The following is a 27,559-nucleotide window of genomic DNA, read 5'->3' as shown; positions in this document are numbered from 1 at the left end:
GAATAACGACGCACTCTTTTATTCCTGCCAACTCATTCGTTATCACTCTCTTCGGCTCGCACCCGTGACTTGCGTAAGTTGCTGTTGAAGAAGACGATGACGACGTTGACGATGCAGTTTTAGATGCTTGAGGACATGATTCGGACGGTTCTCATTCCTCTTGTTGCACGGACAATGCTAGTGCATACCTACTCTGTCACTGCTTGAAATATTAAAACTGCGATTATAAATTACGAAAATCATGCTTTTACATAACCGTTTCGTGGCCTGGTGGTAGAGGAAGAGTAGTATAAATATGTCGGTTCTGGTGCAAGGTTCTTGAGGTGCACCCTGTGGAACCGGCCGCCACTTGAAATTTTTGATGTCTTGGTTATCCATTTTAGATGATATCGAGGTTTGACATTGTCCTTCAAAATTTTCCTTTTCAACCGTAAATTTCCCTATGTTGAAACAATTTTCATTTTGAAGGATATTTTCCATTTGTTTTGTTAAAAAAATAATGGCGGGACTATTTACCATAGAGAGTCTAATTCTTCACAGCGTGGATGTATTGTCCACAAAGTTCCCCATCAGAAGTCATTACCTTGAACTTAAACCTACAAACCAAAAATATATATTATAAAATATTGGAAAACATAAATAATATAAAAAGTACATGTACAGTCAAGGTTGAACTACTTGGTCCAAACTCATCGAGAGGAGGTTTAATACAATATTCATAATAAAATTATGAATAGGTCATTCCCTTCGAGTGCAAGAAAGTTTTTTTTAAATTAATAGATATAAAAAATAATAAACTAACGTCACAGACTAAAAAAGGTCCAGGGTTTGATCCTTGATAGTTAGATCCTTGAGGGTTAGATCCTTTTAGATTTTCTTCAACAGAAAAAGTTCTTAGCAATGGCGTATGTCCAAAAACTTACATCAAGTCATGCACTTCCATTGCACAAATCTTTTAAAGATAACACATGATTTATTTTTAAAAAAATGGCGACACATACTACATACTTCTACGATGTACATAAGCATACCGACATCAATACACACAGAGATTTATGAATTACTCTCACCCTTGTGAAGTTACGGCATCTGGTTCAGCCGTCATATTGGATTCTCGTTTAGTTTGCTTATGTATTCTTATGTCGATCGTCATTTTACTTCACTTGTTATCAAGAGCTCACTAAATCAAATCATCAGGTCGTACGACACCTTTCCGGCGGCCAGCTTATCGGCCATTTGGGCCACCATATTGAAAATCATAAAATATCGTAGAAAATATAAAAATAAACACACATTTGTTAACATTAACTGTTTATATATTCATTGATGTGATTGTTTATATAACTTGGTCCATTCTCTGTTCAGTGTAAAAAGTAATTTAGTTTTGAAAATACATATTAAGAAGGATTTAATTAATCATCACCTCACTCATACAATTAAAGTCAGAGTCCCTAGTTTAACTCTATGCGAAATAAAGTACTTCACTATGTTTGAAAAAAATTTAGCGTTTTACAAAGTTAATTCATTATTAAAATTTTATTTTATTACAAGTAAACTTACTCATCTCAAGCACTGCTTTGCAATATAAGTAAGCCAAATAGTTTATTGTATATTCCTTATGTGAGCAGTACATTTATGTACTCACTTGTAATCGATGCACATGGATAAGTGTTCATACACTACATTTTCCTTGGTATTATTCCTCTTCTCAGAATATTACTTTAATGCTATAGTCTACAGTCTCTTCCACGTCGTGCGAAAGGTAAAGAGCGGCGTTATTCATCATCTTGAATATTATTTTACTAGTATTTTTAAGATGTGTTTTAAGTTTATCATTAACAAAATCCCAGCCCCAAGTAGTACTTCAAAGAAATATAATTTATAATAATTATTCCAGCTGATTTGTTTACACACTTCCCAGCACCAGCCAGAAAGTGCAATCTTTATTTTTGGCCATATAGAGCCATTTAGACAAGGAAAAAATTATATTTGTTTAGTGTCAGTTTGCTTAGGAAGTGTGATGTCACGTGGAAAGATGAATTATATATCGTTTAATTTTGTCCCAAATGGCAGACGTTACGACGATACTCTATATCACTGTTTTTTTTTCTTGCTCTGGTGAAAATATTGTGGGATGACCAATGGCCTTTCTTTTCGTAGGAATTTGTGCATGGTGAGGATCATTCATCAAATCTCTTTAAAGAATAGCTTTACGGCTACCTCTCTGCAGAGTAGTGTAGGGAACGTCGTGGTGCGATGCTGCACTGTCGTGCCTAAAAGGCTATTAACAACGCCTATTTTTGCTTTATTCATTTTTTCTTAAAACCACTGCAAATACGCATTTCATCTTATAATACCTCCCAACCTAAAACAAAGAAGAAATAATATAAAACTACCTCCATGAAATATATAAAATTATTTAATCTGTATGCATTAGTAGTAATTATTGAAGATTTTGTTCCAGAATTTGAAAACTGAAATTAACATTAACTAAAAACAATATTGAAATAAATAAAATCACCATAAACATTAAAAAATATAAATTTGTTTTATGTTTATTTTGTAAAAATTATATGCTTCTTAATTTTAAATGTTTAAAAAAATGTTGGTAGACCTTGTATTAATTTTTAAATTTTAATTTGTTGTTTGTCATACCTTAAAACATAATGGTGATGTAACAAAAAGCGAAGGAAAATTTCAGTGTGATTCAAATAGCCCCACATGAAACAAAGTTCTGAACTAATAATACTTCCGAGTCCAAGCAACATAGATTGGTGAAGGGGGGGGGGGGGGGGGGGAGGAAAGCAGTATTTTGGAAAATGTGTCCGAGTGGTCGCTGGGACTTACTCCGGTGCTTCCTGCTTCCCGTCCGCGCCATCGAAGTCCGAGTTGAGTGATGAAGTAGTTGGGCCAGTGCTACTCGGCAGAATAAAGGAGGATGGTGGGAAGACTCACCTTGGGGCTCTGGACTGACGCCATCCGCCGGAGTACGAGGCGGTGATTCGTGTCTCGTGTTTAATGTTATGTAGTGTGCTATGCACTATCTACACATATACACAGATAATGTGTGGTGTTGTTAGGTAGAAACAAAATATAATTGTCACTTCCTGAATATGGTCTATAGATGTAGGAATGGTGTTATTTAGTTATTAGAGTTTAAATAATAAATAATTCTCTGTGGATATTTATGGCTCTGTAATAAGTATATTCTGTGATTAAGTTTCAAAATTCATATATGGGCGCCACCCTTATGCACAACTTAAATTCCTTAATAGGTCAAGGTTAATGTAGTGTGATACATAAGGGAAAGATGAAATATTCTCACACTTTAAAATCTTCACAAGGCATGAGAATAGGCAACAGACAACTTGAAAACATAAAGGACACATACACATACACTGTAAAATGACAACATGGAAACATATGATTAACATCAATATTCTTTAATCAAATAAAAATATATTTTAGTTTCTAGTTGGTCCAGTGGTATGCCATTCATATTTTCTAAAATTGTTGGATCTAGGTTGCACACATGATAGCATAAAACAAAAGTTCACCTAGTTTCAAAATAATAATGTCTGTTGAAATCTCAAATTATAATCGAAAATTTTGCGTGAGAAAATAATATTTATTTGTAGTGTTCTCTATTAAAGTTGATTTTTGTATTCCGCGGCTGAACTCAATAAATAATTGCGGTAAAGCACCTTGAGACATCTGTCTCAGTTCACCTCTGGGATTGTTTTTTTATAAAATGTTTATCTCAAATAAGTCCCTTAACGTGCTCAACAATGAAATGTAATATTTAAAAGTCCGTCGGCAATATTACGATGTACGTAGGTAGAAAACAGTTAAATTAGTATAGCATCATGAGTCGGTTGTTTACTCACGGTAAATCACTCCTAAATACACGTCAGTTATGACGTGCCCTAATTAAATAACATGTACTTTAGGTTTATACGACGTATGAAACATCCTGGTTGTAGGATGATCTACCCAGCTATTTATCTTCGTTGATTTTTGAGGGGATTTAAACCCGGGCTATGTAGCCATCATCACCGTTAATTCAAGACTCTCTACCGTTAATTCCGTAGTGACGCTTATCCTAAGTAACACCGCCGCTGATTGGCTGAAACACTAAGATTGTTGACTTAATTACACGTTCAAAATCACTCACAGACAATAAACAAAACAAATTAATACATCAAAATGCCTTAAATTTAAAATAGGATTTTCCAACAATGAAAATTCTGTTTTGCAAATTATAAATAAAAAGTTCAATTTGCCGTTTTAAGTCCATTGTTCCCTAGAGGGGTCTTGTTAATTGAGCTTCGGCGTCACTGAGATTACACCATAGAGAACGGTAGTTGCAGATACGTCCAAATACATAATCATAGAACAAAACATAAAATGTCAATAAATAATAATAATAATAATAATTAAAAATGTTATTTAAATAAAACAAAACACTTTCTGTGCGTAGGACAGTCATGTTTCAGCACAGTAGTTAAGATGTTTTGCAGAGTTCTTTAATGTGAAGTTGTTTAATTGCTCAAGTTCCCTCACGAATATCTTTATATATATATATTTCTTGTGTGCGTGTGTATGTCACTAAACTCCTCCTAGACGGCTGGACCGATTTTGATGAAATTTTTTGTGTGAGTTCACGGGGATTCGAGGATGGTTTAGTTTCACAATTGGATATTTTATCTCGATTCTGAGTTAAGAAGAACCTAAAAAATGTAATGTGTGTCATAGATATACAAACTGTTAGTGTCATTCCTCTATGTCTGCCTTGCAATAGCTGTCAAGCCATTACGTTACGTTTTGCTATTGTAAGGAACTAAGTAGAGAGTAAGAAAAAAAAAGCTCTTGACAGTTTGTAGTGTCGCCATATTTGTTTCAATTTTCAATACCGTTTTTGTATATTACAATTTAAATTGCAGAAAAAAAAATCATGTTTCATAGACACATAAATAGTGAGTGTGTCATTTCTCTATGTCCACGAGGTCTCGCCGCGTTTTTTTCTCCTTGGGGCGAACCCGTCCGCTTGATTAAATAAACAGGTTTTATCGTTGAATGATTTCATGATATATTTCATGAAATTCGGCTCTCATAAAAAAATTAGTTTTATAGACATTGAATAGGTGTCCTCTCTCTCTCTCTCTCTCTCTCTCTCTCTCTCTCTCTGAAGATCAATCTATGAATCGTTACAAATTTATTTCCTTTATTTTTTTAGTTTGATTTGATACAATATGATTTCACTAAAAATCAATTCCCACCCCTTCCTATTTTCATTTCCACATTACGAAGTTTCACTTCTTCCACGCGGAGGGACTCCACGCAATATTTTTGCATGCAATTAGAAACTATTTTTTAATGATGCCAAAGAAGTATAACTTCACATGCGCGTACCTAAGTACACGCAACCATTTTTTTAAATTTAATTTCTTCTATATATATTTTTCCTCCCTACCTAGGGCACTCATAATTCTTTTAAATTTCACGTTTATGTATTCAATGTCATTCGAGTTCAATTTTTTTTGTCAAATTGGTCATATTTATACTTTGTTTCATTTTGGAAACATACATATTTTAGGTATTATGACAAAAAAAATTAGTTTCACTAACATTCTTAGGTTTTTATTGTGTGGATAGTTTCAAGTTTAATATTATGTAGGTACATAAATTCTTAAACTTATAAATTTCTTCGTAATTTATTCATAGGTTGGTAGGGCCTACTAATATTTTCTATTTGTCAATATTGTTATTTTTTTTACATTACCTACTTATTTGCAAGGAGTTTGGTTTAGTGTTTATAATTTATCTGCTGAGCGTCAAGAGTCTTAGGGCTGCTGAGACCGAAGACCAGATATATTTATCAATTATGTAATATATTGTTGAAAAATTTGAATTTAACTATTTCAGGAAAGTTGATTTTTTTTATTAATTAGAATAGTTACGTGTAATTGCCATCTTCCTTTATTTCATATTAAACATTATGTTTGGTTGAGTGTGAGATAATTTTATTTATGTATGTTTTAATTTCATTTAATTTCTTATATATATATTCTTACCTACCTACTTCTATTAAATTTCAGGCGGATGTTAACATTGTGATTCCAGTTGTATAATTTTTTGGTCAAATTAGTTGTTATTTATACTTTTTGTTTTATTTTGGACTATTTTTTTTTATACAAAATTCAAAGATTTGTGGTGTGTACAGGGAGTGATGTCTCTATTAATTTCTATACTCCTTTGGATAAGCGGAATATTTCCACCACAGTTTTACATATAAAGAAATCCTACAAATGTTTTAAACATTATGACAAATAAATATAGTTTCACAAACATCCTTAGTTTTTTTTTTTTGGTGTGTATAGTTTGAAGTTTAATATTATGTATGTACGTAAATTCTTAAACATAGAGTTATTTAATAATTTATTTAGATAATTATTCATAGGTAGGTAATAAGCTTTCTATTTGTCAATATTGTTATTATGGTAGATAGGAGTACAGTAAATGCCTACATTCTTATATTCCTTTATATCTCTTTCGATTTGGAGTGTTTCCGAGCCATTCGGTGTCCTCAACGTCAACCCCCCCCCCCCCCGGTGGTTAAAGCCCCAAAATTTCGAAAGTTAAAAAATTTGAAAAATCTATCTCTTTCGATTTTAAGTGTTTTCGAACGATTCAGGGTCCTCGGACCCCCCGCCCCCCTCTGGGATCAAAGCCCCAAAATTTCGACAATTTCAGGAATTTCAAATATCTATTCTTTCGAGATGGAGTGTTCCAAACCATTCGAGGTCCTGAACATCCACTTTCCGCAAAAGTGAAAGCCCCAAAATTTTGAAATATAAGAATATATATAAATTGGATGTTGGCATGTATGTCGTCGATAAACTCTTACATCGTTTGACCGATCGCCATGAAAGTTGGCACATCGAAGTGTTTTTATCATGGAGAAGGTTTTTATGCTAACAATTTTTTTTTGTAACTCGCCGCTAGATGGCGCTGTAGCGCATCAACTTCTAAACCTTTCAACCGATCGCCATGGGTAAACAGAAAACCATAGGTCACAGATACACAAACAGTAATTATGTGTCATTTCTTAATGTCCACCACACTGGACATATCGCTATCCATTTTGCTGTAACTCGCGGACAATATATCACCCGGTGTTCAGCCCGGGAAAAGCCGGGTACTGCAGCTAGTTGTAATATATATTTTTTATTTCGTGTTGAAGTCTTACGAAAGAATATTGATTTCTTAAATTTTTTTAAGTCTATTGTAGTGGTACAATTTGCGGTATAATATTTCAAGTCGACACGCTTTTTCGTGTAGTCATAAAATTTTAATTTTTGCCATATTGATTTTTTGGTGTGTCCACTAACGTACAAATAATTTATTAGGACTGTGAAAGTTGTTTCCTTTTTCTAAATCTATGTTGATGAGTAAATTGGTATTTTCTGTTCTATGCTTATATATGTGTTATGGGAACGTGTTGCTGTTCTGTGGGAACGACTTAGCACACAATCCAGAAGACATGTTGTCGGTTAATCGTTTCTTTTGAAATTTGGATGTTAAAATTATTTGTGAATAAACGCGGTTCTCACAACACAGTTTTTACGTTCACTAGTTTTCAGTCCCTTGTTTCCCGGGTTGGAAAAGGGGTTGGGGGTAACACTATTTGTTATGATATTAACATTTCTGATTTACAGTTCTTTACATCACCTTCCACACATATTTTTATTGAGATTTATGGTGAATTTTTTGAGAATATGGTAGAAATAGTCAGTAGAACAAGGAAGGGGGTGGGAGCTGGGGCAACGAGTGGCATATGGAAAGCCTAGAATAAAAGGGGAGAATTCTTGGAAAGTTTTCAAGAAGTGAAGAAAAACCAAAAATTGAGGAAGGCCGTGGCAAGGGGGGGAACTCGATGGTAGTGAGAACGATAGGGAAACGGAATGTCTTGGATAAGGAGTGTTTGATGGCAAGTTTCAGGAGAAGAGTGTGAGGAAGTAATACGAATTTTTGTCGCCGGACTTGTGTCCAATTTCAGTAGTCGTCAAATCAAAAAGGGAGAAAAACAAAAATAATAAGTGGTCACTAAGCCAAATAATTTGTGTTGTATTTTAAGAAATTACGAAATTTGATAATCTGGTAAAATGTACCTAAATTTTGATATTAACAGAAAACGGGGAAAAAAAATTAAACCGGCCAATAAATTTTTAAAATAAACGATAAACTTTAATTGTTGTAAGACAGCAATGTAGCGGAACCATATATATTTCGATACTTTAAAAAAATAATTGTACATAGTAAACACATTGATATCTCAATTATTGTTTTCTGCGGGGGCGTAGCTCAGTCAAAACAAAGATTGGGTGCAGTATTTGTTCGCTGTTCGGATCAAAATACTTTACGAAACAATAAAATCCAAAGACAGTTAAAATTGAAGGGAAACTTTAGCGATCTTCAAAAGACTTTGCAGTCTTTCAAGATCGAGATTGACTTTGGGTGTTAATTATGCATTTTTTTTCGGGTTTAGAATAAATTATCCAAGTTAGTACACACTTTCCTAAACAAAAAAATTTAATATAATAATAAATTGTGACCGGTGACCAGCTTCACACAAGTAGATAAAGTAATTTGCAGATATTCTAATAGGTTTTTTTTCAATTAAAAAAAAACTATTCACTAGGGAATACAAATACAATTCATTTATAAAGGCCAATATGGGCCACAACAGCGATATAAATATGCAGTAGCCTGTGTCTGTGTTTGAAATTTCAACTATCATGTCGTTTGCATTATTATAATAGTTTAAACGTTTTAAACACGTTATATAATTATGTAAACTTGCAGAAAGCAGTCAGAGTGGCCGTTATATTGTGGTTTAAGTTAAGAATAAGTATTAATGTATCTTATGAAAATGTAGTTTACAAAAGCTTATGTCCACCTGGAATGATGTAGTTTTAAATGAGTGAAAGAGTTTTTTCAATCGTTTGAGTAGTTTTCGAGTTTACGTCTTATACAAACAAACTCGCACAAAGCTTGATTTACTGACAATATTTAAGATGCAGCTTTCTTAACAATAATACACAAACTGATATTTTATGGTCTATAATAATGTGATGATAAATGATCGTTATACATTTTGGCGTAAAGCGTATTATTGCTTTTTCTTTTTCTTTACATCTTTGATTACAATTTTCTTCGTCGCACAACACAGTCTCCTGCACAGCATCAGAACACAGTACACCAGCGCGGCTGGGACGAGCACTAACACCGCGACGACATCTAGCAGCAAGTACTGGTACCAACTGAGGTCCGTGGCCGCGGAACGCAAGTGCGCGGCTCCCTTGTGCCTCAGAACATACTCCGTCCAGAAGACCCCTTTTTCCAGAGGACTCTGAGGCTGGTCACGAAATATTCTCGACACCTCTTTTGCTCGTTTTAGGTACCTGTTAAACAAATACTTAAATTTATACACGCGTTCGCTGTACGCAGAGTGTTTTGAAACTCGTGGTTCATACTTCATGTGGTGATAGACAAGCACAAGTCACCTACAAAATGTACTCGGAACTCAAACCAGTGAAGCGCTAGAGGGTCCGCAGTCGTCATTAGTGTTGTGGATCCCCGACGAAATGGATCCGTACGCGAACCAAGAGAAGGCCACTATGCATCACATGTGCGGTGCAAGTGAAGCACGAAGATTGTTTCGATAACCGTTTTCCAACAGGAAGTGTGTCGGATGTGAGAACCTTTGAATGATTCTTGCGTTGGGGAAGATTTATTTAAATCAATATTTTTGACATGTGCCGTCGCTAGTTTGCACCGTGCGTCACAGAGAAACCCCGCAGAACAGACAAAGAAAGATGAATACACAAACGTGCAGAAAACCAGCCAAAAATCATATGATTTCAAATGTTAAATCCATAGACATCGCAGAGAATTCTGTGGAAGAAATTAGAACAATATCACAGCACAGACGAAAACAGTGGGCAGACAACGACAAGACAGTTATAACAATAACACTAAATGAGAACAACAACTTTGCAGATCACAGCGACAGACAGAGGAAAATAAGTATGGAACTAAATATATTAATTTAACATTTGACATTAACTATGTTAATTTAAAATTTGACACATTAACTATGTTAATTTAACATTTTACATCACCTGATTTTGGTTTGTTTTCTGTATGTTGTGTATGTATCTTTCTTTGTCTGCTCTTCAGGTTTTCTCTATGACATTGTTGCCAACTAGCTGGTGTTTGACTTATAAAATGTTACAGTCAAAGGACATGGAATTAATTCTGCTTCCATTACAAGTAGTATGGCAACAGACATCCTTTTCTATCGTTTTTTTCTCGCTCATTAATAATAATAATAAAATGGTGTATGCTATAATAATAATTTAAACAACGTATCTGCGAAAGGGGCTGGTTTGCGAAAGCAGGTGGAATATCAGGTGTGCAAGGATTGTGTCCTGTTGCTACATTTCTTTCTGTGCTCTCTCTCTCTCTCTTATCATTTCATAACACAGCACGTACCGCCCTCTACAACTTCACAGGTTGAGCTCCGTATATATATTGCAAGCACTATCAATTTTCTTTTTATAAATGGAACAGAAAGATTCATTGACAATTACAGATATTTGTGAATTTGTATATTTACATGAAACAGATGTAGGCTATCACTACTGTAAAGGTTTTCGTTTTAATACTGGGTTCGTATTATAACCCGGGAATTTTTGCTTTGTGTTGTCCCAGTACCTCCAATAGTTAAAGTTATTTGTAAACGTTTCCCTGAATAACTTTTAAATGTGAACTGCGAATATTAATAAGTATAATAAATCAAAATAAAGTCAAAATATTAAATTTTAGATTATCTTTTCCATTGCTTAAAATTATGATTGCATGAAATATTAACTAAAATATATAATTATGCGCCATATTTCTTACGAAATAATCTATATATATAAAGGTATTTTTTTTATTTAAAAATAACCATGACCGTTAATAACCATGACCATAACCATAACCGTGTTGTATAAAGTTACATTATATTTCGTATTGTATTACAAATTATTTCTTTGCAAATGGTTTCCAAAATATACTTTTGTAAAAGTACAAAAAAAAATTTATCTGCGTTAAAATACCCACTTATGTATTAACCACGAATTTTGACAAATATGTTACTTGTAGTGTAGTTTAAGAAGGAAAACTAAAGTTACTTACTTGGGATTGGTTATCGCCTCCTTCACTACACTTTCAAACGATGCGTCGTTTATGTCAGAATATTTCAGCTGTAAGCCACAATCAAGATTCTCAAGAGTTTTCATATTCTGTGCTTGGTCTCCATATATAGGTATTCCAATAACTGGCACGCCGTGATATAAAGCTTCCTGGGTGCTTAATATTCCACCGTGAGTGATGAAAAGTATCACATTTGGGTGGGCTAAAACATATAATTGTTATTTGGTATAGTTGACACAATTAATATCCGTGGGTTAATATCTCCCATCATAATGCAGGAACGCTTCATACAATTTACATCAGTCTCTATCAAAATTTCACAACGCATTTCAACTTTGAATCATGTTTTTTAAATTTAGGGTTTTAAATCTAGGTTTCGTGTAATACACAGGTGTGGAATTTGAAATATCTAAATTCGTCATATAAACTATTTACGAATCATTTAAACTGTCTAAGTGAACAAATTTCGGTCAAAAAAACTTTTTAAATTACTGATGGTTGTCTCGTTGGTTATGAAAATTAACAAAAAAAAAAAGATGTATTTTTATATATGCAAATAAATTTAATCTAACTTGACACTAGTTTGAGCACCACATAGGGTGTGTTTAATATTGTTTTTAAAAATAATATTAATTTTATTATAATAAAGTTCGCAGACTTTCAGAGCCATTGTCTGAATTTTGTTGGCTTCAGGTAGACTAAGTCTTGATGATAGCAGCTGCCATGACTGCCGAGACGTCGCAAGACAATCACCTGACAAGGCCTACACCCAGAAGCCAAGAAAATCCTCTATTATAAATCTCCGCATTATGTGGGATATAAATATAATATACAATAAAAAACGAACGGGAAATCGGTCCAGGGAGGTGGGGTGTAAGAGAGGTTTAAGACAACGGAATCTACAAAAAAATACATGTATACGAGGCTTCGAACTTTTTATATACAGACTCGACGCTCAAGAACAAAGCGAGTGAAATGCTCTGTCAAAAATTATATGACAAATTTTAATTTAATAGTGAACAAGGCTCGCAGAGTACTAATTTGAAATTTAATATAATATTCTTTTCTATTGCGGCATTGCATTCCAAAGGAACATGGTGTATAACAATAATTCATCACATTTAATAATTAATGTAACTATTAAAAAATTAATGGTTAGCAATAAGTAATATTTATTATTAATTCATGCTTCACAAAGGTCATTTTTTTTTCATTCATCCACCTATTGTCTTTGAGTTGACTTTGTCACCGTCCTACCTCCCCTGAGTCTAGACAAGAATAAATCCTGTCTACCACCTATCATTAATCTCATTCATTCCATAGATAAAAAACATACCATTCCATATAATTAAAGTTTAAGAGCGACATAATAAAGGTTAAATTACCATTTCATGTGTCTATTTTTATAAATTAACTTTTCTCAATAAACTACTCTTAAACATCTAACCAACGATAAAAAATAATTGAAATGTGATCATAGAAATATCATTAGTGAATTTAAGGTTTCAAACAATAATGCACTATTATTTTAAGTATAATATACTTTTGTGTACACTTTAAAAAATGTTTAGTCACCACGTCTTTGAATGTTTAGCCCGTACCTCAGTATATATAGCGTTTTTCTTTACTTTTGAGTTGTGACGAAGATGAGACAAAAAAATAAATTTGAAGGCAAGAAACAGAACGTTACCTAGAATATCGTTTTGTGGAAACCACTTGCTTATTTTGAGATTTTTTGGTTGTCCCGTTAGTTGGTCTTCTTCAAATTTCCACAAAATCTTTTGTTTCAATTTTGAGAACGTTTTGAAGAAAGCATCTCGCTGCTCTTCTGAGAAATCAGCACTGCGAAGATTTGAACCCATGCTGAAGTAAATCACACCTTCACTGGCGTCGTCCAAATATTTCTTTAAGTCCTGAAATTATAAACACATGACTTTGAGTACTTTTAATGCTACCAATATTCTTACTCACCCATCATTTATTTTATTGTATTTAAAATTCAGGGCTGATTTTCGCCTTTCGTATTCAACCACATGAAAAAAAAAAAAGCAAACGGGGCAAGTACCTAACACAACTAAGGGCTTGTTAACAAGTTGTTATGTACAGCGAGGCGATCTACGTGAAGTTACTGAACTGTCGCTCTCACGTTATCTCTTAGCTGTGCTAGTATTCAGTTACGTAAATGAAGACTGATAAAATTTTAAGAGAATATTATGTTAATATTTAACAAAATACATATTTTTTTGTTTTCTAGTGAAGATTTATTATTTATAAAACTAATTTTAAAGCTTTATTACCTATTACTAAATGTTAAAGTAAAGGTCTATAATAGATTTAACTGAAAGTTTACCTTAGTGAAAAAAAACGTTAAGTTTTTTAACAGCAATAAAAATCCTTTTCTAATAAAAATGCTAATAATTAAGATTTTTTCTTATATCCATATTAGCATAATATTCGCATGGATATTGCAATGTTAATGCGGATGTCGAGGAATATGCGAATATTCGCGAACGATAATTCCTATGCGAATATTCGTTTTATCAATATTCGGAATCCATCTAATGAAACTTACTTTTGGCAGTGGTTTCACCGGTTTCAGATGCATCCCTCCTATCTGGATCAAGTTGGGCAGTAGTGGTTGTGGATAGCTGACCCCTGGCATAGCATACGTGAAAACCAAAGCCGTTCTTTGGGTAATTATCTCAGATATGTGTGGTAGATTAGGAACGCCTTTGAAATACTGTCTCATCATGCTATTCTGCCGAGGTATGTAGTAGAGCTGACGAAACAGCCTGCCGAAGGTGTTTATAACGGTGTTGAACAGTCTTTCTCGGAAAGTCATGTGATCAGAGTATTGGGAGAAGATGCTCGGGACATACGAGTCAGGGGAAGGGTTGCCGATGAGGTCATTCGTCCACGGGTAGCCCGTAATGGGGCTCATGTAAATCAGCGGAGCGTCAAACTTGTGAGCGAATCCAGCGAATGCGTCGGCGTACAAATCTTCGATGATAACCAGGTCGAACTTCTCGTTCGCGGTAGCGATCAGGTCTTGAATGCTTGACTGCTGGAATGTTTGCTCTGTGAAAGTCGGTGCTAAGACGTGGGATATAACTATGGTGAAGAAGGGATTCTGTTCGCCAAACGAGAACAGGCCTTTGTTTTTCCGTATGTCTGTAGAGAAAAGAAGAAGAAAAAAAACAGTTAATCCAAAATAAAAATACAAACAGAGTGAGCAATACAATAAAATACAGAAGAAACATTAATTCCTTGTTCATTCGATACATTTGTGCATTGCAATCCCTACTAATATTATAAATGTGAATCTAAGATTGTTTGTTACGCTTTTACGCGGAAACTACTTAACCGATCATCATGAAACTATGTGCACATTTTCTTGGATGTATTGGAAGTAACATAGGATACTTTTTATTGAAAAAATATATATTTTTTCCAAAGACCAAAAAAGTTGATATTTGAATGTATGATCGTCTGACTGAGAGTTTGAGTAATTTGAATGACATTTAACGCCATCTGGTGTTTCAATAAGTAAATTAAATATTTCGCTAATTTAATAATATAATACCAGTGGTAAATTTACTATTCAATTTTATTTTTCTGTCACCGCCAAGCATTACTTAAACTTTTTAAATTTTTGAGGTTAGGTGTCTATTTTCTTCGGTGATTGTTGTTTGGACATTGAAGCTGAAGGTTATATTTTACTTTCAAGAGAATTTTGTAATTTAGTGAAAATGATGTGGATCTAATTACTCAAGTTTTCCCGGACTTGCAGCAAAATTTGAATAGTGATCGGTGGTTGTACGCAAGAGCAATATTGGCGCCAAAAAATTTAAATCGTTAATAAAATCTACACTTATATTTTAAAAGAGGTGCAAGGGGAAATTGAGTATTTGTCAATAGATAAAATCATGAATACATAACAAAGCAAATCATATCCTTCAGAGTTTTTAAATTCACTTAAACTTTCGGGTGTACCCTCACATAAACTTCAAATGAAACTAAATGTAGGCCTACAAGTTACGCTTATACGAAATCTAGATGCTCCTCGACTATGTAATGGAACGAGGCTTCGGATCACATAATTGGAGCAAAATATAAATTAATTAATTTTTAATTCTACGTTGATACTTTGAACTTTTTAAAATTTGCTAGGATTATTTTTTTTTGTAATAGTGAAACATATTTCAATAAAGCTAGTTTTCAGTTGTTTAAGCAATTTTGGACGTTAGAATTTTTAAATACTGATGATTACAATCACGCAATAAAAAAACAATTACCACATTATTTTATTTTCTTTGCAATGATCTTTGATACTTAAGGACCTAACGCGAGCGAAGCCGTGGTTAAAAGCTAGTAACAAATAACTTCTGTTTCCTCTCTGTTTTTGAACGTCAAACATTATTTCAAATTCCTGACCATTTTTGCAGTCTTTAGATCAATAAGTTTAATCTAACTGCTAGTAATTAACTAATTTAAAAATTTTTAAACAAGATGATATTAACAAAAGTAAAAATTTTTTTGGATGTAACGTTATCGTGAACAGATTTTAAGCATAAATCCTTACTAATTTTATAAATGCGAATGTGAGTTTGTTTGTCTTTTGGCTATGCTTTCACGCGGAAACTACTCAAACGATCATCATGACATTTTATGCGCATATTTTCAATGGTATATTAAAGAACATAGGACACTTTTAATAAAAAAATTTGTTTCGAAGGGAAAAATATTAATATTGGTTATGTATGATCGTACGACTGAGAGTTTGAGTAATTTGAATGAAATTTAACGCTATCTGGCGTTTCAATAAGTAAATTAAATAATTCACCAAACTAAATTGGCGGTCATTTACCTATTCAATTTATTACAGCATCTGCTTCCACATTAATATTAATTTTTGTCACCGTCAATCTATATTTAATTTTTTTTTGTAATTTTTGATGTTTGGTGGCTGTTTATTTTCTTCTCACTCTATTTTAATTATTTACTCTATTTTCTTTTTCGAAATAACTCGCAAATTGAAATCCAACCTGTCTAAGGATTCATCTCATGCCTAGGTGGCAAAAATTGCTCTAACTAAAAATCTTCCGTTCATTCAGAATTAAGAAGACAAGAATAAGTGAGGCAGCAATCTGCTTTAAGAGCTGGTGAAACAACTTCTCAGAGACAAGAAACGTTAGAGGATCAAGCTGACAATCAAGATTTTTGAGAGAATCTGAGACGCCTCTTTATACGGGGAGTCAATATTGGCGCCAAAAATTTATTATATTGTTAATAAAATTAACAATTAAATTTAAAAAAAATATGTAAGGGGAAATAGTGTATTTTTCATTAGATACAATCATGGATACAGAACAAAGCACTTCATATCCTGCAAGAGTTTTAAAATTAACTTGAACTTTCGGGTGTACCCTCACATAAACTGCAAATTAAACTAAATGTACAAGTTATTCTTAGGCGAAATCTAGATGCTCCTCGACTATGTAATGGAACGAGGCTTCGGATCACACAATTGAGGCAGAATATACTTGGTGCCACTATTTTAACCGGTGTCGGTTAAATTATCCCCACTCATATACCGTTCCAATTCAAAAGAGTTCAATTTCCCGTAAGGCTTAGTTTTTCTGTTACCATCAACAAAGTGCAAGGGCAAAAATTTCAGGTAGCAGGGGTGCATTTGGAAAAAGCCATGCTTTTCCCATGGCCAACTATATGTAGCCTGTTCGCGTGTGTCCAGTACCCAAAATCTACTCATATTTGCACCGGAGTATGCTAGAATAATACTCTGATTTAACCTTTTTTTAAAGAAAAATTAATTTTTTATACGTTAATACTTTGAACTTTTTAAAATTTCAGTATTTAAAATTATATTTTGTAATAGTGAAACATATTTTAATAAAATTTTTTCAGTATTTTAAGCAAAATTGTGTGTAAGAATTTTTAAATACTGATGATCCCAGTCACGCAATAAAGAAAACCAATGCAACTTATATTAAAAATGAGAAAGTTTGGATAGTAATATTATAAGTGTGAAAGTTTATATGGCTGGAAGTTTGTTACTCAATCACGCCAAAACGGCTGAACGGATCAGGATGTAATTTGGCCTACAGCGAGCTCATAACCTGGATTAACACATAGACCACATATTAATATGAAATTCCATCTATAAAGGAATGAAAAAGGGATAATTTCATTTTATACCAGAAAAAATCATAGGCCATAGACATACAAATAGTGTGTGAGTGTCATTTCTCTATGTCTGCCACACGATCATACACATAGTAATGTCTGGCAAATTCATATTTTTATCCTTGGTGAGACCATCCCGCTTAGTGGAGCTCGCAGTGGCTAGCTAAATAAAGGCGCTAATAACAGTTTTGTTCTTAACTTCGTCAATAGATAGAGTTGCCTTGAATTTTAAACGCACCATCGTTTGATGCGTTTGTAATGTCTTTAATTTTCGTTTGTTTGTGCCATATGCGTTCCTATACCATTCATCCGATTACGATGAAATCTTGGTGGGTTGTTATGCGCATGCCCGTGAAGATTTCTGAAAGAGTATATCTATTTTGCAATAGTCGGAGCACGAATCGTTTCAAAGTATGTGTTTATTTCATATTATATAGCTGCACTTCATCTGTTTTGTTGTATAAGTGCGCACGCATAACCCGATTTATTTAAATATAAAAGAGAGACAGAGATATAGTAATATATATATGTAGTGAGATAGAGAGAGACAGAGAGATAAGTTGAGATAGAGCGAGGTATAGAGAATGAAATGGGTTAGATAAAGAGATATATAGATGTATAGAGCTATATAGAGATTTATATATAGAAGAGATTGAGATAGTGGTTGGTATATGTGTATATATGTAATTATAGAGTGATAAATAGAGATAGTGAGATACATATTTATATATTTATTGATGTAGATAGAGATAAATATATATTTAGAGAGATGGATAGATGATTTGTATATGTGTAACTATTTTAAAAATATTACAAAACAAAACTTAATGAGGCATTGCAAGTAATACCGAGCATTAGCTAGATAACGGAATCTTTTCAAAATTAGTAATCTTTTATTGTTCAACTTTTCTATAGTGTTTTATAGAGTCTATATTACATACAGACCACCAATGTATACATGTATACAGGTAAATAACTATACACTGGCAGAAAAATGTCTGTCGGGATCTGAAAGTGATACAAAATATTTTGCACACTTGTAATTCAAATTAAGAAGACAATTACTAACTACATCTGATTTCGAAAACGTTCCCCTACTCCCTGTGTTTTGCCCGGGCAACATCGGGTAATGCAGCTAGTTACTTTATAATATTACTTTCTTTGTAGTGATCTTTGATACTTAATTAAGGACATAAACGTGAGCGAAGCCGCTGGTAAAAGTTAGTATAATGTATAAATAAATATAAACTTTTTTTTGTTAAAGCTGTGATTGTGTACAATTTAGATACAAGAGTGGAGAAGAACCCTGCTATAAGTCTGCTTACACTATTTTTTGGGCCAATAAGTTATCTATGTTGTTTCAAAAATAGTTTATAGGAAGGAGTGTGAATAGCTTGCTTCGTTATCGAGAAATTTCATCGCTGCGCTATGTTGAATCAAACGAAATTAATGACTGCCTGACTGGACGATTAGCGAGCAGGCTACATCTGGAGATTGTCAGTCATCTTGGCGGGAAGATGACTGCCGGTGACCAGTAGTGACTGTGCGGTTGGTTCGCAATACAGAGGTTCCAGGATAAAACACCCAATCCTGAGCAACGATATATAATATAAAAATATAAATGTTTGTGTGTGTGTGTGTGTTTGAATGTGTGTATTAAAAATGAGAACCAAATTTTTTCGAATCCGATTCTCGTATTCGAATCCTGGAGAGTATTTCTAGTAGACCCCTTATATTTTCTCATGAATCCTTATCATATTTGAGTATTATGTTACTGCATTGCTATATGTAATAGGACGTTTGTGAAATACAAATAAAATGTACCTAATATTTCAATCCTAAATGTACTAAAATTGTATTTGATAATTTAATCGGGCGATCCCCTGACCATTATCGTGTATCCGGCCTTGATGAGGGCTGTAATATGAAGGATATACACTAATGATGCTCACGAAGGATTAGAATAATATTTCCAAAATGATATCTTTGTAACCTTATGTAGGAAAATTGCTGTTATTTATAAATCTGTTTTCATTACACTCCCTGCGGCCTGCTCACCGGCCTGCGCGCTCAGGTCCAAGGCGAGCTTGACGGCGGTGTAGTTGGCGACGGGCTGGTCCAGCGAGTAGGCGCTGAAGACAGTCACGTTGTGGCCCCTGGCGGCCAGCCCGCGCAGCAGCGAAGAGTAAATGACCACGTGGCTGCGGCCGGGGAAGGGGAACACGCCCAGGATCCTGGCGGTGGACGCGACTCCGGCGAGGCCGCCAGCCAGCACCACCAGCAGCAGCAGCGGCAGCACGGCCGTCACGCGCGGCGCCATCAGGGTCCGCAGCTGCGCAACGACTAGCGCGAGTCAAGATGCAGATGTCCTCGGGGCAGTTGCATTAGTAAAATTGCTGTTGATAAATTGCCAACATAAAAAAAAAATAAATACAAAGAAAATAGAATTTTCTTAAATGTAATAAATAAAAAAAAAATAATTTTGTAATCATTTTTTAGTTCAGAATTTATGAAATGCTGAATTAATGGAGTGGCTTATTGAGTATAAATATTATACTTTGGAATTTTTTTTAACTATGTCTGTCGCAAAATAATAAGCACCTTTTTTTAAAAAAAATAGAATTGTATTTATATTTTTCAACACTATAAAGTATTTATTTTTTTGAAACAAGATAAAAGTATTTCAACATTGTGTTTTGGTTTTTGCTTATTACAGAATAATTAATCTAAAAGATATATTCCCAGCATCGAACTACCACAAAATACATAAAATCATGGTTTCCAACATTTACTTAGGAAAATTTAACGATTTTTAGGTTCGCTTATTACTAAAAAACTTAAGAGTGTTAGTTTTGCATTGAGTTGCGGATCTTTATCTTTCTTGCTGTGTGGTCCTGCAAGGTTCCATAATTTTTCTTCTTTGTAATGTTTTCTAATAAAAAATATGGACATTAATGGTAAAATGAATAAATACAATTTATTGGAATGTAAATTAAGATGTTTTCGATTTCATGTTAAGAAAACTTAAAATATTTCACTGACTCGAGTGATGACACAATTTCATCGTTCGTTTTCATAAAACTAGCCTGAGTACAGTTCGTCAGGAAAATATCGATATTTTTCAAAATAAATCTACAATACATTCATCGAAATTAAAGTTCCGGTTTCTCATAAAAACTTTTTCAATTTTTTTTTCCTGGTGGTTATTAAATATCCCAAGGCCCACCGATATAGCCCTTCTCCAAAATATGACCCAGGGTCCCGCAAATTCTAGTACCACCTCAAATTACCTTTCTTTGTTTATGGTGTAGTTATAGGTAAATTATTCAATGTTTTTAGACTGAAATTTTTATTTAAGTAACAATTAAGTTTTTTCTTTTGCAGGATAGTTCTAACTAAATAAATTATTGATGCCTCTGATGTTTAATCTGAAACAATTAAAATAGCTATACCACAATGAAACAAAAGAGTATTATAATCAGTGGCTTTGTTTAGGCTTCAAAATAAGCGCGCAGCGCAAAAGAAGAAGAAGTACTGTAAATATAATTGAGATCACGTGGTCTTAGATCAGATAGCACTTATCGTTCAACGTTACACAAACATACAGCTCCACCCAAAACGCTATCAACCTTGGGGGGGGGGGGGGAGGGGATATAAAAAAAACTTCCGTAATAGGTAGAGAAAGTAGCTAAGTTATTTTTGGTGATGCCAGTGGCGGATACAGAAAAAAACTCAGGGAGGTCGGAAGACGCCAAAAGACATCTTGAGCTATGGGTGTAGTAACAAATCATCAAGTCAATTTGAGCAAAATTTTTCGTTTTTATGTATAACAATGAAGTCGTTCTGGGTAAGCGTGTGAACGTATTGGAATGTACATTGTAGACCATGGGCGGTGTGGGCGCACCCCCAAACCCTTTTTTAGCCGATAAAGGCACTTGATGCTGGGCCGCCCGTGTCATGGTTGGGCGGTGGGGTGAAGGCGCCCAAAGCGTCAGCTCATATTTATCCGCCACTAGGCGATGTCAGATGAATTGTTGTAACACCAGGAATCACAAAACACTTTGGCAGTGATGCATGCTGAGAATGATAATGTGACTAAATAACTTGTTGGTGAAGTTAATCTCTTCGATTAAAAATTATTTATGTTTTCTTTCAAACCATTAAACCACGCAAAATTTCTTATAAAAACATTATATACGGCTTTCGGGGATATAAGACAAACAATAATTGAAGTGAAATGTCAACTAAATTAATAATAAGTATTTAATACATAAATAAATGTTATACACATTAGTCAATCTAAACTTTCACCTTACTTATTATGTCTTTATTTTACAGAAGCCTCAATTGTGCAGGAACGCCGTATTTTTGTACGCATTACATTACAGAATTAATGTGACTTAATTATCATATTGACCTTTGTCAGGTATTGTACCATTTTATCGTGACAACGTACCTTTTTCCTGAAAGTCCCGTAAAACGACAGGAAACGCCGAACTGCTGCGCGAGTATTCACGGTTGTAAGTTGCGCGAGGAGTGGTCCTACGTCCACCGGCGATCGAGGTCATCTGCCAGCGAGAATAACGACGCACTCTTTTATTCCTGCCACCTCATTCGTTATCACTCTCTTCGGCTCGCACCCGTGACTTGCGTAAGTTGCCTTCGACGAAGACGATGACGTTGATGACGATGTAGTTTTAGATGCTTGAGGACATGATTAGGACGGTTCTCATTTCTCTTGGTGAATGGACAATGCTAGTTCTATACCTATGCTATAACTGCATGAAATATTAAAACTTATATAATACATGCATTAGGAAAATTACGCTTTTACATAGCCGTTTCGTGGCCTGGCGGTAGAGGAAGAGTATTATAATTATGTCGGTCCTGATGCAAGGTTCCAGAGGTGGACCCTGTGAAACCGGCCGCCACTTGAAATTTTTGACAACTTGGTTACCATTTTGGATGATATCGCTATTTGACGTTGGCCTGCAAAATTTCCCTTTCAACCTTAAATTTCCCTATGTTAAACAATTTTTATTTTGAGGAAAATTTATCTTTGTTTTCTTAAAAAAAACTGGAGGGTCACTTACCATAGAGAGACCAATTTTTCACAATTTGAGTGTATTGTCCACAAAGGTCCCCATCTGAAGTCGTTTCTTGTAAGAAAGTACATACATAGTCGAGTTAGAAAAAATTGGTTCAAACTCACAGAGGGGAAGTTTAATAAAATATTTATAATTATATTATTATAAATTTATTTTTTTTCTGACAAAAATTGTTGACATCATAGAATTTAAAGACCTAGGTTCAATCCTGTCGAATGCAAAAACAATTTTTAATTTTAAAAATTTAATAAATATATTAAATAATAATATAGCACTTATGTCTCAGACTTAAGTACAGGGTTCGATCCTTGGTATATGATTTTGTTTAAAAAAATGGCGACACATATTTCATACCTCCACCATGTCCATAAGCATACCGACATAAATACACAAAGATATGTATAACTTATCTCACCCTTGTGAAGTTATGGCATCTGATTCGGCCGTCATATAGGATTCTCGTTTAGTATGCTAATGTATTCTAATGTCGATAGTCATTTTGATCCACTTGTTATCTGGAGCTCACTTAATCAAATCATCAGATCGTACGACACCTTTCCGGCCGCCAGATTATCGGCCATCTGGGCCATCATATTAAAAATCATAAAGAATCGTAAATTTTTTAGAAATAAATTTTTTTTAAAATATTAACAGTTTATATATTATTTTGATGTGATTGTTTATTTAATTGGTCCATTCTCTGTTCAGTATATAAAGTAATTTTTTCTAAAAAAAATTCATATTTTAAGAAATTTAATTAGTTATCACCACACATATACCATTTAAGTCAGAGTCCCAGGGTAAACTCTAAGCGAAATAAAGTAATTCGCTATGTTTGATCAAAAATTTGACATTTTACAACCATTATTCATTATCAAAATCCTACTTTCTTACAAGTAAACTTACTCATTACAAGTACTGATTTGCATTATAAATATGTCAAATAGTTTATAGTATATTCCTTATTTGAGCAGTACATTTATGTTCTCACTTGTAATTGATGCACATACACTACATTTTCCTTGGTATTCTTCCTTTTGTCAGAAAATTACTTTAATGCTATAGTCAACAGTCACTTCCACGTCGTGCGAAAGGTAAAGAGCAGCGATATTCATTGTCTTTAATATTGTTTTGCTAGTAATTATATGAAGTGTTTTAAGTTTATCATTAAAACATTCTAGCCCCAAGTAGTACTTAAAAGAAAAAAACAATTGTAAAATTTTTTTAAACTGATTGTTTACAAATTTCTCAGGACCATCCAGAAAAGTGCAAACTTTATTTTTGGCCATATATAGCCATTTAGGCAAGGAAAGGTTTATAATTTTTTATTTTCAGTTTGCTTAGGAAGTGTGATGTCACGTGGAAAGATGAATTATATATCGTTTAATTTTGTCCCAAATGGCAGACGTTACGACGATACTCTATATCACTGTTTTTTTCTCGCACTGGTGAAAATATTGTGGGATGACCAATGGCCTTTCTTTTCTTAGGTAATTGTGCATGGACAGGATCATTAATCAAATCTCTTTGAAGAATAGCTTCACTGCTACTTCTCTGCAGAATAGTGTAGGGAACATCGAGGTGCGATGCTGCACTGATGTGCGCAAAAGGCCATTAAGAACTCCAATTTTTGCTTTATTCATTTTTTCTTTAAACCATTGAAAATACGAATTTCATCTTATAATACCTCCATACTTAAAACAAAGAAGAAATAATATAAAACTAGCTCCATAAAATATCAAAATTTATTTCATCTGTATACCTACATTAGTAGTAATTATTGAAGATTTGATTTCCAAAATTTGAAAAACTGTAATTAACATTAACTAAAAACAATATTGCAATAAATCAAATCACCATATACAAGAAATCAAATCATTTTGTTTTATGTTTATTTTGTTAAAATTATATGATTTTTATTTTTAAATGTTTAAAAAAATGTTGATAGACGTTGTATTATTTTTTTAAAATTAATTTGATTTTTAACATACCTTAAAACAATAGTGATGTAACAAAAGCAAAGTAATAATTCAGTGTGATTCAAATAGCCCCACGTGAAACTAAGTTCTAAACTTATAACACTTCCGTGACCAAGCAACATTGCCTGATTATGGGGGGGGGGGGGGGGAGGAACCATATTTTCAGCTAAGTGTCCGAGTGGTCGCTGGGACTTACTCAGGTGCTTCCTGCTTCCCGTCACCGCCATCAAAGTCCGAGTTGAGTGATGAAGTAGTTTGGGAGAGTGCTACTCTGCAGAAGCAAGGAGGACGGTGGGAAGTCTCACCTTGGGGCTCTGGACTGGACGTTGTAACACGGCCCCACAGTTGTGGTAGCCAATTTTTCTTTGATGCGTACGTGTGCCTGTCTATGACTATTACAACTGCGTCTGACACAGCTAACACATCACAGTTACTTATATTTGAGTAATTACAGAGGTTATTACGGAGTAGTGTGTGTTAGGGAAATGTATGTTAACTGGCTGTCAAAGTATGGTGGTTAGCTGTACTCGTGTATGATTAGTACCAAAACTAATAACATTTAATAATTAAAACAATATCAAATTATTAATGTAATTGATATTAAAATTCAACACATAGATATGTACAACACTTGAACTGAAAATTATTGATCTGAATAAGTTGACTAGCAAGATTAGGTTAAGATTATCCTAACGTTGTACCAGCTTATAAATAACCTATGAAATACTGATAGCCAGACATGAATGGATTCGGGTCCAGTTTCGATACTACACCGTCATTACTGAATTCTCAAGGTTTGCAACTACCGGTACTAGCTCAATTTGTGGTAGGGCAGGTTCTTCGGCCATTCAGGACTTCTGGGTAGATCGGTGGATGGTCGCAGGAACTTGTAGAAAGGGACGCTGCAATAGAGTTCTAATCCACTACGACTGCCGTAGGCTACGACTCGTTGGCTGGATCGGCGACACCAAAATGGTACTGAAAAACGTGGTACAAGGAAAGTTCTCACCGCGAGATGACAGGAATCAGTTGTAGGAGTCGCGATGCTGGAAGCACTCGCGAAACGCCTCGTATGTCGTGTTAAGGCGTATACCCTGTATTCTGAGGTAGATGAACTCAGAATTCTCCTATCTGAATACTATGTTAGCACCGTAGTATCTAACTATCGTAGCTGACACGATCTTCTTGTTGCCTTTGCGGGCACCAAGTTTCTGGCAACACATCGCAAGGGAAACGTCTTCTCTCGAACATGGCGTCTTAGAATCCTCCCCATTCCTTCCTTTTCCACCTCAACTTCCCAGGATTTTTGTAGCAACCAGCGAGCTCGCAACTAGCAGGAAGAAATACTCAGCAGTTGTAGTAAAATCTAATGTACGGTAATTAAACCTGTGTTTAACTCATGTAAAGCTTGCAGAAAAAGGAATAGGCGGCCAAAGAATAATAAAATGAAGACAATAAATTATTAAACTGCTGCAATTTCCAAAGACTAAACATACTGGCTGGCCTTAGCTATCCCTATTAGTGTGATTGCTGGTACAACTTATAATACAAATACATATTTAAATATAATAATAAAATTAACAATAAACATGAGATAATGAAATCAACCTGTAAACGGGTGACTGTTTACAACGTCATATGCAAGAGTACGAGGCGAGTGTGTTCCTCGATAAGGCCCTGCTTTGCAAGCGGATTATAGTTGTCTTTAATACAAAAGAGTGAATGGACATTGCCCATACAGCACACAATGTTTCAGTAACATGTCTGTGATATTGCAGTAACATTACTATGTTTCGAATAGATTACATTTCATCTGTCATGTTTCTGGAATATTTCATAAACATTTCATTGGAAACATAGTACTCATGTCTATAAATGAAGTTTCAGATACATTTCAGCAAGATTCGTTTGGCAATATTACATTGTGGTTGATTCTGAAATGTATCTGAGACATTATATTGAAACTTCCCATCATGCTTGTTGGCACTGAAGTTTAGAAATCTTTGTCTTTGTGTATTATTTCTTGTTTTGGCGCAGTATTTTGGTACTTGGATTTTTATATGTGGTGAATAAATTGTAAGTTTTAACATTATTTATTTCATGTTAGTTTACTTTTTTTTTTGTTTTTACTTTCGCACTTAAGCAAGTACCGGTATAGAAACATTCTTTTATGCGTCTTCGAAATGTGTAAAGCTGTAGGTTAAGGAATGTCTTTTTTTGTCGGTATGCTTAACATTCCCGTGCCATATTTATATGTGCGCTGTTTTCAGTCTGATTTTTTAATTTATGTGATGCATTAACAGGATATTCGCGATTTAATAAAATTGCGAAAGCATCTAACAAGTTTTCTACTTACTGTAGCTATATATGGTCGTTGACTGTAGAACACGAATGCTAATGTATGGGTTATTTATTATCTTTAGTTAAAAATCACACAAATATAGGCTTATAGGTTCCTAAATATTTTGGTTTTAATAGCATTTGATTAAACCAATTTATTTTATTCAGTTATCACCTTCGGGCTTTTATAATATACTTAAGTAAATATATTTCATAACCTATAATATGTAGTTAAGGGTAATTAATGTTTATTTACTGTGCACAACACATAAATTAATTATGTTGTGTTTATTTTAATATAAATATTGAAGTGTTTCATTTTAAATAATTTACAATTCTGCTGGTTAAGTAATTATTTTTATTATTTTCTGCACTATGTAGTAGTACTTATTGTATGTTGTAGGCGTACGTATTACTATTAATGGAAATTTAATAAAGCCTTCTATTATATCTGGCTTGTCATAAATGTAATTTATTGTAAGTGAATGCACTAGGCCTACACATATAATTAGACAGCGGTTTCATTAATTGCCATTTCGTTTTAACAAAGTTATTTCTGCAATCTGGCCTGCATGTTATTGGTGGGCTGGGATTACAGCGCAAAATAATTGAAATAAATTTTATCCTTTCCCGCAGAGAAGGTACAAGTCTTCGAGTTGTGTTGTA

The 27,559-nt window shown here is 34.0% G+C and overlaps 1 protein-coding gene across 1 annotated transcript; it reads right to left on the bottom strand.

Moving 5' to 3' along the window:
- Positions 1–9,155: 9,155 nt before the first annotated feature.
- On the bottom strand, positions 9,156–22,041 carry LOC134530323 (UDP-glycosyltransferase UGT5-like). Its single transcript, XM_063365052.1, has 6 exons — positions 21,923–22,041; positions 19,525–19,798; positions 13,835–14,433; positions 12,953–13,175; positions 11,245–11,464; positions 9,156–9,464 (listed from the first exon to the last, which is right to left on the bottom strand). The coding sequence occupies exons 2-6, from the start codon at positions 19,784–19,786 to the stop codon at positions 9,173–9,175; spliced, it is 1,596 nt and encodes a 531-aa protein (XP_063221122.1). The 5' UTR covers positions 19,787–19,798; positions 21,923–22,041; the 3' UTR covers positions 9,156–9,172.
- Positions 22,042–27,559: the final 5,518 nt, after the last annotated feature.

This window comes from Bacillus rossius, chromosome 3, assembly GCF_032445375.1.
Source record: "Bacillus rossius redtenbacheri isolate Brsri chromosome 3, Brsri_v3, whole genome shotgun sequence".
NCBI classification, from domain to species: domain Eukaryota; kingdom Metazoa; phylum Arthropoda; class Insecta; order Phasmatodea; family Bacillidae; genus Bacillus; species Bacillus rossius.
The sequence above is the reverse complement of the archived record's forward strand: the minus strand, read 5'-3'. Positions and strand labels throughout refer to the sequence as shown.